This window comes from Garra rufa, chromosome 7, assembly GCF_049309525.1.
Source record: "Garra rufa chromosome 7, GarRuf1.0, whole genome shotgun sequence".
In the NCBI taxonomy this organism is placed as follows: Eukaryota; Metazoa; Chordata; class Actinopteri; order Cypriniformes; family Cyprinidae; genus Garra; species Garra rufa.
The window spans coordinates 47,993,241-48,007,732 of record NC_133367.1 but is presented as its reverse complement, the minus strand read 5'-3'; the positions used below and the strand labels follow the sequence as shown (position 1 = coordinate 48,007,732).

Sequence of the window (14,492 nt, the reverse complement as noted above, 5' to 3'; positions counted from 1 at the left end):
AGGAATTTGTCCAAAATTATTTGTATTTTTAAAATACGACCAAAGTACATAAAAGTGCCCATAGTCTAAGAATCACCATAAATCAAAATATCTATCTAAATATGAACGATCTGTGTAATTTGTATATATTTTATACATTTAACATACAAGTCTATTAACTCTCTGACTGTCTTACTAGTGCACTGACTACTGAACTAGCAGCTGATTGAGACGCACCCAGAGATGAGTTTGCATTGATTTTTCTTTCTATTAATTATTCTCATCTTAAACAGGACAAAGTGTTCAAACACACAGAAAAACTCCTGGAGAAGCAACAGAGATCCATGTAACACTATTATAAAGATGGTGTTTATTAAAGAGGAGAGTGAAGACATGAAGATTGAAGAAACATTCAGAGTCAAACATGAAGATACTGAGGAACAAACAAAGATGGAGTTTATTAAAGATGAGAGTGAAGAAGCATTTAGAGTCAAACATGAAGATACTGAAGACCAAACAAATATGGTGTTTATTAAAGAGGAGAATGAAGACTTGACGATTGAAGAAGCATTTAGAGTCAAACATGAAGATGCCAAGGAACAAACAGGTTGGTTTTTCTTCTCAAACCTGAAGTCACTACAGAAATGAATGATATTTATGAACAATGTCACACAAGTGTAGAAATGTTTTGACATTTGACAAGTGTTGAGATCAAACACTAATGCTGCCTTCAATTGCAGCTGAGAAGATCTTGCTTGCACATTGGCCATTTGTAATTATGACCTCATGCATTTAAGTTGTAATAATAAAATGGAATTAGCCTAAACCAAAATTATATATTTTTTCTTCTGTAACATTAAACCTAGTATCTGCTTCTAATATTAAAACCATTGATTTCTAGCATTTCTAACAAATCAAACCTTGAAATGTGAGTAATCATGTTTAGCTACTGCTTGATTTCTACATTTGTTAATTTAAAGTATTTGGTAAGCAAATAAACAAGTAAACACTTTGGCTACACCTAAATGAATCTGCATACAATTGAAAACAGCCTTTTTTTTATTTTCTCTATCCACACTATCGTTTTCAGGCATTTTCCATCCACACTGAAATGTCAGAAAACATTAATCACCTTACTGCACATACTTGAAAACTCATAAAACCTCACTGAGACTATGAAACAGATTACACTTTTTCATGCAGTTTTTCTAGTAAGTGTTAGAGTAGCTGGTTTTGAAGAGCCAGAGTGAAACTCGAGGAGTCCGGAATAAATCAAACAAAGTATTTTATTAACTCAAAAGCGGGATCTAAACATAAAAGACGACAACAAAGAAACTATGGATCAAACAACTTATATAGAGTGACTAATTACAAGACCTGGGGCCTCATGTATCTACGCACAAGAACTTTGCGTACGCCAGATTTCACGCTCACGTTTGGATTTACTAACGATGAAATTAACGTGAGAATGTGCGTTGATCCACGCCAACTCCTTGTCTGGCGTACGTGTATTTTTTGTGCGTGTGTTTGTTTTATTTCCCTTGGCGACTCCTAGAGGCAATTATTTTAAATTGCACACTACAAAGTATCGCACCAACACGTGGAAAACATTGTTATTAATTTATAATTGATAAAATGGGTTAATTGAGACAATATTTTTCTACCAATTATGTGATTTAGAACATATAAAAGCATTTGCAAATGTATACATCCCTTAGTCTATGGCAATGGCAGTGTTGGCCTTATTGGAGGACATTGTCAATGGCCAAATCAGAAGGGAACGCTTTTTTAGGGATCACAGTGATTTTCTGGCCCACGATGATGACTGGCTTATAAACTGCTTCAGATTTCCAAGAGCTATCCTCTTGGAGCTCTTTGCTGAGTTGGGTCCAAATTTGGAGACAGCGAGGAGCCACGCATTACCCGTTCCCTTACAGGTGCTGATAACGCTTGGTTTCCTGGCAAATTGTTCTTTCCAAAGGGAACTGGCAGATCGCTCGGGGTTAAGCCAGTCGTCTTTGAGCCGTGCAATGCCAGCTGTATGGGACAGGATCATCCGCATGTCTAGCAGGTATATAAGATTTCCATACCATGCAGTTGACCAGCCAAACAAAGCGCAATTTGCAGCGATCACCGGTTATCCTAATGTAAGCGCAAGCGATCGACTGCACGGACATTGCTATAAAGGCGCCATCTGAAGAACAATTTGGATACGTGAATCGGAAACAGCTAAGTTTTACTTTATTTTATTTTATTGAGCGTAATTATTTAACTGCATATCAGGAGACCGCGGTTATCCATTAAAGATGTGGCTGTTAACCCCCCCTCAACAACCCACAAACTGAACAAGAGCGCAGATACAATGATGCCCATTCTCGCACTTGTAGAGCGGGCGATTGGGCAGCTGAAATGCCGGTGGCACCAGAGCCGTGCACAGACCTTTTGAGGGGCATGTGCTGAAACTGAAAAAAAGGGCACCCCCCCAACCCCTCCACCACCAAAAAAAACACACAATAATATTCTTATTTTATATTTAATTAGTATTAATAACTTTTATACAGATAATATACATATAGAGGGTATGTAAATATCTTATATATATATATATATATATATATATATATATATATATATATATATATATATATATCTATATCTTATGTAAACTAATTCAAACAACACTGCGATCCACTGGGATGTCCCTCTCAATGGCTATATAGGCTATATAATATGATGAAATGTTAATAAATTACATCATGTAATTTACAAGCATCAGCAAATTCAGCAGATAACCATAAAATCAAAATAGAAATTTCTTATAAAATATTTTACCTAGCTGACAAGGATCACTCGGTTGCTTTGTGTCAAACTAAATCACATTATGTCAACATCACACCGTGTGGTGAGGCATTATATGAACCTTTATAGACATAGGCCTACTATTGTTTATTTCATAAAGACAACGTTGCACTTATTCAAACAAGATATTTTACCGTTACAAGACAACGATGTTCATCTGCTTGCGCTCTATGACTCTGACTGATGCGCTGAAACGTAGGCTAAGTCGCCGATGTTCTCCACCCGCACCTTTACATCGGACCATTTCTTTTTTAATTCGTTCACAGTGCGATGTTCAAACCCCACTGCGTTAACCGCGTCAGCTAAACTCTCCCACTATTTTTTTTATTTTTTTTACAAACTTGCAAATAACAGTTTTTCTCCGGTCTACCGGTGAGGAGCACCTTCAAATCACATTCTGTTAAGTTTCTCTTGCTTGCTTTTTCGTTTGGTTTTGCCAAAGTGGAGTCATTACCATATTAATACGGGGGAGGAGGCAGGGAGGGGTTTTGCGCTCGTGCATGTGCGCTCAATTTCACGTTAATTCAGATGTACAAAGAGATATGCGTGGAATTCCGCGTACGCAGTGTTTCATACATCTGATTTTTTTACTGCGAACGCACATTTACAGCTTTGTCCGTACGCTATGTTTTAGTATGAATTCAACGCAAGTCTTTGTACATGAGGCCCCAGGTGAAGACGATAATCAAATCAACACAGAAGGGCTATGGGAGAATGCAAAGTTAACAGAATGACAGGGGGAGACAATGGGAGAAACCAAATCAGAAACAGTGCAAAGACAGGGTAGACAAGGATACATGTAACATTACACCCCCCTCCCAGTTGGTCAACAATACTACCGGGGAGAGAGGGTGGGCGTCCTGGAGGCTGCTATGGGACAGGAACGTGGTAGTCTGAGAAAGCCTCGAGGGCGGATCAGGGAGCTATGGCGGATCTGGGAGTTCAGGAGGCCATGGCCGGGCAGCCATTTCATGAGGCCATGGCGGATCAGGGAGTTCAGGAGGCCATGGCCGGGCAGCCAGTTCAGAAGGCTATGGCAGATGGGGGAGTTCAGGAGGCCATGGCCGGGCAGCCATTTCATGAGACCATGGCAGATCGGGGAGTTCAGGAGGCCATGGCCAGGCAAACGGTTCATGAGACCATGGCGGATCTGGGAGTTCAGGAGGCCATGGCTGGACAGACAGTTCTGGAGGCCATGGCGGATCAGGGAGTTTAGGAGGCCATGACCGGGCAAAACAGTTCATGAGACCATGGCGGATCTGGGTTTTTTCTGGAGGCCATGGCCGGGCAAACGGTTCATGAGGCCATGGCAGATCGGGGAGTTCAGGAGGCCATGGCCGGGGAAACGGTTCATTAGACCATGGCGGATCTGGGAGTTCAGGAGGCCATGGCCGGGCAAACGGTTCATGAGACCATGGCAGATCTGGGAGTTCAGAAGGCCATGGCTGGACAGACAGTTATGGAGGCCATGGCGGATCAGGGAGTTCAGGAGGCCATGGCTGGACAGACAGTTCTGGAGGCCATGGCGGATCGGAGAGATCAGGAGGCCATGGCCGAATAGACAGTTCAGGAGGCCATGGTGGGTCAGCCTCCACGGCCTTGGCCTCAGCATTCGGCCCGGCCCCTACTGCTGTAAACCTATGCCCCCCTCCATTAAAAATTTCTTGGGGGAATTTAGTGGCTCAGAAGGGCCTTCTAGCAAAGCGGGCTCTGGAGGAGCGAACACTGGAGGGAGCTCGGGAGGTAGTTCTGGAGGGAGCTCGGGAGGTAGCCATCTTGTCCGTGTACTTTGTTGAGGCTGCCATCTTGGCCGGAAACTCAGGTGCGACCGCCATCTTGGGTGCAGACTTTGAGGTGGTGGCCATCTTGTGAGCAGCTGGCGGTACTGGGGTGAGGTTGGCAATGGAGCTTTGGATGATGTTGGGGTGTTCGGGGCGTGGCAGGCAGTCTGAGCTGTTGGTGCGGTAAGTGGAGGTTCTTGGCTTTGGGGGGGGACTGACTATCATCCTCTATTTGTTCGATCTCGAAGTTAGAGCCGATTAAGTTAAGAATGATGTTGATCAATTCAATCAAAGGGAAATCGTGAACAGGGAGATCGCAACAAATTGAATATTTAGGCGTGAGGCGTCGGGCCAGTTCACCTGATGGTACAGCTCAATAAAATCCGCCACATACCGTTCCAACTTCTGACCGCCCTGCCACATTCTCCACAGCCGTTCCTCAGCAGTCATTGTTTCGGTGTCTTCTTCTGTGAGGGTTGCTGGTTGTGAAGTGCCAGATTGAAACTCGAGGAGTCCAGAATAAATCAAACAATGTACTTATTAACTCCAAAAGCTGGATTCAAAGGAACGCACAACCAAACATAATGTTAATATTAAGAAGACACAAAGAGACTGAGGGACTATGAATGTTTCATCTGAAGGTTGAGTGGGGAGTTTGTACTTTTTACTATTTTTTTTAGTTTGGTCTCTCTTACATTTGTTGCATTTGATCCCCTGGGAGATTGAGATCAGTCTGTATCTAGGTTTCCTTAACAATTAGATTGAATAAATTGTATAGCAGCCAGCTTAAACTCTATAGGAGACCAGGCGACAATGATCAGGTTTGGACGCCATGATATGAGATCTAGCATTCATGCATTACATAACTATGTTTTGGTGTTACCTGCTTTGTGGCATTAACTTTTATTTCCTTGTTTTCCCACCTTAGGCCCAACAGCACTGAAAGAGGAGAGGGAAGTACTGATTGGAACTGAAGAGAAAGATCAGTATGAGAATCTCCATGATTTCATAACTGGAGAAAAATCATTTTGTTCCTTACAGTCAGAAAATACTTCTACACAAAAAAGAGCTCCAAAGACAAAAACTATGGGTTTTTTCACTTGCTTTCAGTGTGGAAAGAGTTTCAGTGAACAAGGAGAATTTACAGTCCACAAGGAAACTCACACTGGAGAGAAGCCTTTTATCTGCCAACAGTGTGGAAAGAGTTTCAGTGCAAATAAAAAACTTAAATTCCATATGAGAATTCACACAAGAGGGAAGCCTTTCACCTGCCAACAGTGTGGAAAGAGTTTTGTTCAAAAAGGAAACCTTGAACTTCACATGAAAATTCACACTGGAGAAAAGCCTTTCATCTGCCAACAGTGTGGAAAGAGTTTCACTCGAAAGGGAACCCTTAAAAGGCACACGAGAGTTCACACAGGAGAGAAGCCTTTCACCTGCCAACAGTGTGGAAAGAGTTTCATTCAAAAAGGAAACCTTCAACTTCACATGAAAATTCACACTGGAGAGAAGCCTTTCATCTGCCAACAGTGTGGAAAGAGTTTCACTCGAAAGGGAACCCTTAAAAGGCACATGAGAGTTCATACAGGAGAGAAGCCTTTCAACTACCAATAGTTCGGAAAGAGTTTCATTCAAAAAGGAAACCTTGAATTTCACATGAAAATTCATACTGGAGAGAAGCCTTTCATCTGCCAACAGTGTGGAAAGAGTTTCAGTGAAAATAAAAACCTTAAATTCCATATGAGAATTCACACAAGAGAGAAGCCTTTCATCTGCCAACAGTGTGGAAAGAGTTTCAGTGAAAATAAAAACCTTAAATTCCATATGAGAATTCACACAAGAGGGAAGCCTTTCACCTGCCAACAGTGTGGAAAGAGTTTCAGTCAAAAAGGAAACCTTCAACTTCACATGACAATTCACACTGGAGAGAAGCCTTTCATCTGCCAACAGTGTGGAAAGGGTTTCACTCGAAAGGGAACCCTTAAAAGGCACATGAGAGTTCACACAGGAGAGAAGCCTTTCAACTACCAATAGTGTGGAAAGAGTTTCATTCAAAAAGGAAACCTTGAATTTCACATGAAAATTCACACTGGAGAGAAGCATTTCATCTGCCAACAGTGTGGAAAGAGTTTTAGTGAAAATAAAAGCCTTAAATTCCACATGAGAATTCAGACAGGAGAGAAGCCTTTCACCTGCCAACAGTGTGGAAAGAGTTTCATGCATAATGGAAACCTTGAATTTCACATGAAAATTCACACTGGAGAGCAGCCTTTCATCTGCCAACAGTGAGGAAAGAGTTTCACTCGAAAGGGAACCCTTAGAAGGCACATGAAAGTTCACACAGGAGAGAAGTGTTTCATCTGCAAATGGTGTGGAAGAAGTTCAGTAATCCTGGAAACTTTAGAGTCCACCTGAGAGTTCACCCTGGAGAGAGATCTTACCCCTGTAATAAGTGTGGAAAGTTTCTGCATAAAATTACAACTTACAAACCACATGAATGTTCACACTGGAAAGAAACCCTTCACCTGCCATCTGTGTGAGAAAACAAACCCTTTATGCCCACAGGCAAATTCACACCTTGGAGAACCTTTTTACTTGCCAACAGTGAGGAAAGAGTTTCATGCATAATGGAAACCTTGAATTTCACATGAAAATTCACACTGGAGAGCAGCCTTTCATCTGCCAACAGTGAGGAAAGAGTTTCACTCGAAAGGGAAACCTAAGAAGGTTAAGATGTTAAGATGCCTTAAGATGCCTTAACATTCACATGAGAATTCACACTGGAGAGAAGCCTAACACGTGCAAACAGTGTGGAAAGAGTTTCAGTCAACGAGGAAGCTTTGACAAGCACATGAAGATCCACAATGGAGAGAAGGCTGACAGATCTCCTCAGAGTGGAAAGAGTTTTGATCAAAGTGGAAACTTTGACGTCCACCAGAAAATTCACATTATAGAGAGCCTTTTTACCTGCCAACAGTGAGGAAAGAGTTTCACTCTAAAAAGAAATCTCAACAGGCACATGGAAATTCACAATAGCGAGAAGGCTGCCAGATACCCTCAGTGTGGAAAGAGTTTCAACCAAAATGTATCAAATGGACTGTCCTTGATTCTGATTGGTTGAGACACATCTGAAGCTGTTGTAAATTGTAAATTACTCTACAAAACGTCATTCTTTGTTGCCTATGTGCTGCTCGGAAAAAAATCCAGACCAATCAGACACACAGTTCACCAAATAATAAATTCTTCATTAGATTGACAAATGATCACAAACCCCCTTCACCCAATCCACAACACTGGCTGCCGTGATGTCTACAAATAGTCTTACTATGGCATCCAGGACTCCTCTGCCAGACCAGATAATCTTTACGACTCAAAATTATTTAAAAAAGAATTTTCCCCAACTAATACTCTAAAAAAAGGACACATACTGCCATAGGAACTGACATCTTTCATTAATTCTTCAAAACACTTTTCTGTGAACAAACACATATTCTCAGATCGTTGTGTAAGTTACTACTGTTAATTTATTTTGTCTTTTGTATTGTGCAATGTTTTTATGCATGTGTTATAATAGATCACTAAGTAATATAATCACACATATAACATGATTAGTCTGGTTGAATTAGTTGATGATCTAAAAGATGGTGTCATATCTTTTGATACCTATGCAACATTATTAATGTTTTAAGAATCTTTAGTAGTTTTTACATGAAATTCCAATCCCAGTACATATGCAAATACCATGCTTACAGACAAAGAGTCGTAAACTTTCCCTCCAAAAGCAAAAGTCACCATTGGCTCTCTCGCATCTCAATGATCAATTAACCTGGCCTCCCAATTACCTTTATATCCTAACTGCGACCCCCATAGGAGATAAAGGCTTCACACAGTGACTTGCCTCAATTCTCCAGGGTTTTCTCAGTTCTTTTAGTCCCGCGTCTCATCACCTTGCCATCTTCTGGTTGATAAGTCCCAGAGTTGATGCTTCTGCACCTGGGAGGCCTTAAACTCCTAGGAAGATGAGGAAAATGAGCTAGAACTCTTCAGAACCCTAAGCCTGTGCCAGGCCCTGCAGCCTTGTCTTTTCATTCACATCACAAGATTTCAGCTGGGTCTCTCTCTCTCTCTCTCTCTCTCTCTCTCTCTCTCCCTCTCTCTCTCTCTCTCTCTCTCTCTCTCAGCTCATCATTCTTCTTCACTTTCAACCTTGAAAGAAATTCTCTATAACCACAGAGTCAGCACACCTTTGAAATTCATCGCTCCTTTAACCCAGAAAAATGTGATCTCAAGTCCAAAACCTTGAAACCATCAAGACTTTCATCCAAGACTACATCCAAACACTTGTCAACGACCAAGGAAATGCAAGTATCATAAATTTAACTAAAACATATTTATGTCTACTCTTTATATAGCCTTTTTCTTGTTTCTCTAATGGCTCCATTCATCCAATCTGACTTAACCTTCCTCCATGTATGAGCGATTGTATGTTTGTTTATTTAGATTAGTCATGTGTTAGTCCTTAATAAAACTCTTGTGCACAAATTACATGAGTTTATGATTTTGTCTTGTAAATTAATGTCCCTTTACGATTCTGATCAAGCTACATGCTCTAATGCATTAATACTGTAAGATTTTATTTTTTATTTTTTTGTGGCCTAGAAAATATCATGGCGATATTTAATTCTGCTAAAGTAAAAACTGGCAGCTGATATAAATAATTGTAATCATAATTAGTCATAAATTAATTATTTATATACATTTCCCTCTTGAGCTAATTCACAACTGATTGTGAGGAACTACAGATAAAGTCAACAGTTTATATTTCCTTTTCAGAATCTGCAAAATATTCCCTTGTAAACAAAAAAAAAACAAAGGATTCTAATTAGAATTTCTATCATGTTTTGGAAACGTTCCTTGGATTCCATTAAGAATTGTCTTATAGGACAAGACATAAATGTCCTGTAGGATAATTTCTACATGATTTTAATGGGATTCAATTTGATCTTGAATCTTTAAAAAAAATGAAGAATACTACTTTTTCAATGTATCTACTACTAAACAATAGTTTTTGTAGTTTACTTAAACTCACCTTGATGTACTTTGTTCAGTTGCAAAACTTACATTAGTGCACAGCATTAGTGCAAACATTTCTAAGGAACTAATAAGATTTATAAAAAAAAAAAAAAATTTAAAAGTATTTTAACTCTTTCCCTGGCAGCATTTTTTTTAAGTTGGCAGAAACTCCCAACATTTTCGACAGGACCGTATTTTAGAATCGCACAATATGTAGGATTTTATTTCATATTTGCTGGGTTTTTGAGCATTGTACACCCTGAAAGTGAGGTGCCCACGCCACAGAAGTATCCTCTCATCAATGCATATTGATGCATTAGGCTGATACGGTTCACGGAATTTGGACAAGAGGTAATTTAAGACAGGACAGCCTGTCAGTGTCATTGGCTGGCCTTGCTGTATTATCATTAAAGTGAAGAAAATGTGTGCTGACAGTTCATTTCATGCCACTCATGAAGAGGTTCAGGATCTTCAGCTGGATGGCTCACAGCGGACCATGTTGACATGGTTCACAAGTCCGACCTCTGCATTGTTGCTGTGTTCTACCTGTAAATAATTATATGAATCATATGTGTATTGGTCACCCCCATACTACAACATTTCACTTGAACACCTGACAACTGGACAATCTTTTTGTTTATTAATGTATTTACTGATTCAGGAATGAATGTCATTGAAGGCATGTCAGAACTGCCTAGAAACCTTGTTATTTACTCCGTTATGCTAATACTTTTTAGAATTTAATACATTGATGAAAAAGTATAAGTAGCTAAGTTTGACTGTAATGCATGGTTGTCTGTTGTTGCTTTGGTGGTCGTCACATCCACTGCTGCTCTGAGCTCTGGATCGGCTGCTGTCCGTGGTGCTGAAGCTCCAAAGCTTCACAAATCAAGAATTAAGCCAGACCTGCAGCTTCTTTGACAGGGATAGGAACGAAGATTTCTTAGCCTGATCACTGTCTGGTGATTTTCAAGTAGGCTGTTTTGCAGAGATATGTACTATTTTCTCTGGGTTTTTGTGCAGCAAAGTCACAAGTCAAAAGTCAACAATGATTATGGTTATCCCAAATCCAGCTAATCATATAAAATCTGAGATTAATAAAAATTAACAACAAAACGTATAATTTTGCGAGAGATACAGATATACAAATAATAATACATACACCGCGTTCCAAATTATTATGTAAATGATATCTTTCTCTGGTTTTCATAATTAGTCAATGCAAATGACAGTCAGTATAATTTTTAAGTCATCAACCATTAGGGGATAATTCGAATTTTATTGAACAAACCTCCTAATGATAACAGTATTTATTTCAAAAATAAAAAACTGAAAATGCACTGTTCCACATTATTATGCACAACAGAGTTAAAACATTGTATAGGTTGTAAAGAACTGAAAATGGGCATTTGCTGAATTTGTAGCATTAGGTGGTCATATTTACTGAAATCTAAATCTATTTCAATCAAAAACATCCTAACTGGGCAAGTTACATCTTACCATAGGACCCCTTCTTTGATATCGCTATCACAATTCTTGCATCCATTGAATTTGTGAGTTTTTGGAGAGTTTCTGATTGAATTTGTTTGCAGGATGCCAGAATAGCCTCCCAGAGCTGCTGTTTTGATGCGAACTGCCTCCCACCCTCATAGATCTTTTGCTTGAGGATGCTCCAAAGGATCTCAATCTGGTTGAGGTCAGGGGAGGATGGTGGCCACACCATGAGTTTCTCATCTTTTATGCAGATAGCAGCCAATGACACAGAGGTATTATTTGCAGCATGAGATGGTGCATTGTCATGCATGAAGATGATTTTGCTATGGAAGGCACAGTTCTTTAGCCTGACAAGCCAGACCCACATAAATGTAGGGTCTTGGCACTCTCCATAGACAGAGCTCAATCAGAGGGGTGGGATAAACGGTTGTCTTTCAAACTCCCTCTCCATGCAATAGGATAGCGCTACAACCAATCAGAGCAACGAAGAAGGTGACGTACTACGTAGTCAGAGGGACGGTAAAGCGAGTTCCTTGCATCATGTGTGTTGTGGAAAAGCTTAACTTCAAGTCTTTCAGAGTGGCGGCCAAAGTCAATTCGAAAGAAAGTTGTTCGCTAGCGGCAGCCATCGCTCTATCTCTCACGCGTTATTCACGAAACCAGAGAATGTCTGACGCCTGTTTCAAACATACTCCGTCTACAGTGCGTCTGCAGTCCGTGCGCGTTATGTATGCGGTGCAAAAGCGGCACGGACTCGTTTTGCTTTCACACAGCGTCCGTAACTGATCCACGGCTCTTTACCACAAACACAGCATTTATCCGTTATTTTGATTTAAAATCCAAACATGCTTTTTCAGCATTGTGATCCTTTTTAATCACAGTACACTAATACAATAATGCTAGACATTTTCACGTTTAAACTGAAAATAAACAATGTATTATTCATCCATTCATCCTCAATAGAGCCACCGCTCTATTTCTCACGCATGATTCACAGAACCAGAGAATGTCTGACGGAACTTATGGTCGCACGTCAGTCGTCATCATGTTAAACCCGCCCACTGACTCGTGATTGGCCCGGTCAATTTTGGATTTTCAGAAATCTCAAGTGAACGGAGAGTAACTAGACTGACCTTGGAAGCAAATGTAATTTGCTGCCGCTAGGGGCGCGTCTAGATTCTAGGCTAACAGTTCTTCTTTTTGTACCATGAAAGAAAGTGGTCAGTCAAAAACTCGACATACTTTGCCGAGGTCATTTTAATACCTTTAGGGATCCTAAAGGGGCCAACCAGCTCTCTCCCTATGATTCCGGCCAAAAACGCCACCTCCTTGTTGTGGTCGCAGCCTTGTTGGGACATGTTCCATCCACTACTCCATCCATCTGGACCATCCAAAGATGCACAACACTCATCAGTAAACAAGACTGTTTGAAAATGAGTCTTCATGTATGTCTGGGCCCACTGCAACCGTTTCTGCTTGTGAGCATTGGTTAGGAGTGGCCAAATAGTAGGTTTATGCACAACTGCAAGCCTCTGGAGGATCCTACACCTTGATGTTCGCGGGACTCAAGAGGCACCAGCAGCTTCAAAAACCTGTTTGCTACTTTGTAATGGCATTTTAGTAGCTGCTCTCTTAATCTGAGGAATTTCTCTGGCAGAAACCTTCCTCATTCTGCCTTTACCTGCACGAACCTGTCTGTGCTCTGAATCAGCCTCAAATCTCTTCACAGTACAATGATCACGCTTACGTTTTCGTGAAATATCTAATGTTTTCATACCTTGTCCAAAGCATTGCACTATTTGACGCTTTTCGGCAGCAGAGAGACCTTTTTTCATTCCCATAATTGCTTGAAACCTGTGGCCTGCTTAATAATCACAGGTGTCTGAGATTAATTTCAGTGATCCAAAGAGCCATGAGACACAATACCATCCATGAGTTTAATTGAAAAACAAAAAACTGTGTGTTTATGACACTTACATACAATTTGCATAATAATTTGGAACGCGGTGTAATTCACAAACTGGCAAACACTGATTGATAACAGACATTGTCGGTAGCTGGAGACTGATGCAGAGAAAAACACAGAGAAGATAACACAAGGACAGCTAGTGAATGAAAACCAAAGATACGGACAATGAGAGACGGGTAGTTTATAGATAAATGTAAGACTAACATATTCATACTAAAAGCATGATGTAGTGTGTTTAGTTTGTGGATTTTGCTCTGTGTTCCTGCTTGTACCCATCCAGAAGTCATTAAGCATTATAATGTTGGACTTTAAACTACATGTTACATTTCAGGCATTCTCTTTGTACAGAATTTCTGTGGAATTAATGGTAGATGATGCCTATGAGTCTTGTTTGTGTTTTAATTATTGCACTTTATTTTCATGCTGGGAAAGTATTTTTTTTTTTAAATAAGATATTTAATAAAAAATACTAATGATATTTAATATGAAATACTAATGATAGAAGTTGTACTTATTACTTATTCAAAAGTTAGTCAAAGGATTAAACAGCTAATTTAAAAAAAAATCATTTCATGAACCGGAAATAAAAACAATCAACAGATTAGTTGACTAATCTAAAAATTAAGCGATAGACTAATCTACAGACAAAGTAGTCGTTAGCTGCAGCTCTAATTCAAACTAGTAACAAAGGCTTGGGCTTAGCTGCAAACTGTGATTTGAAGTAGTTCTGCACAAAAGAGGGGTTTTAAAGACACTCTAATGTTGTTTCTTAAGTATTTACACACTTGTGCCATCAAACCGTTGTTGTTTAAACACAATATCACACTCGTAGACGAGAGATATGGCTGTATATTGGCACAATATGATTACCTTCAGCCGAATGTGATGTTGCTCATATATATATATATATATATATATATATATATATATATATATATATATGTGTGTGTGTGTGTGTGTGTGTGTGTGTGTGTTTTTCTTAGTGTTAAATTTTTTTCGAATGTTTCACTATCACATTTGATCACGATAACTCTCTCTCCGTTACTCTCTAATGCAGGTGTAGTTTTATAAACACATGGTTTCTTGTGCATGGATGCCCGACTTACCGGTCCGCTAAAGTGTTGATCGTCCTCCGGTGTCGCTCATTGTGCATGTCGCACATGGTCACGACGCGGCTCACCGGGTGCTTTGCCGTGGCCGGCATGTGGCAATGGGGTGTCACGGTGTACAGCTGCAAAAAGTTGACCTTGACGTCTTGGCTCAGCATGACGTCCATGAGCCTCGGGTCAAAGTCCATGGGCAGGTGGTCGAGGTTACACTGAAAGTTCGCCATCTCA

General features: G+C 40.2%; 1 protein-coding gene across 1 annotated transcript; it reads left to right on the top strand.

Moving 5' to 3' along the window:
- Positions 1-277: 277 nt before the first annotated feature.
- Positions 278-9,164, top strand: LOC141339021 (uncharacterized). The gene is made up of 2 exons (XM_073844637.1): positions 278-586; positions 5,548-9,164. The coding sequence occupies exons 1-2, from the start codon at positions 343-345 to the stop codon at positions 6,231-6,233; spliced, it is 930 nt and encodes a 309-aa protein (XP_073700738.1). The 5' UTR covers positions 278-342; the 3' UTR covers positions 6,234-9,164.
- Positions 9,165-14,492: the final 5,328 nt, after the last annotated feature.

What these genes read in the sequence shown, in the direction of transcription:
- LOC141339021 (XM_073844637.1), top strand. Translation starts at nt 343, where the DNA reads ATGGTGTTTATTAAAGAGGAGAGTGAAGACATGAAGATTGAAGAAACA. An exon ending in AGATGCCAAGGAACAAACAG is followed by an intron (nt 587 to 5,547) that starts GTTGGTTTTTCT and finishes TTCCCACCTTAG; the next exon opens with GCCCAACAGCACTGAAAGAG.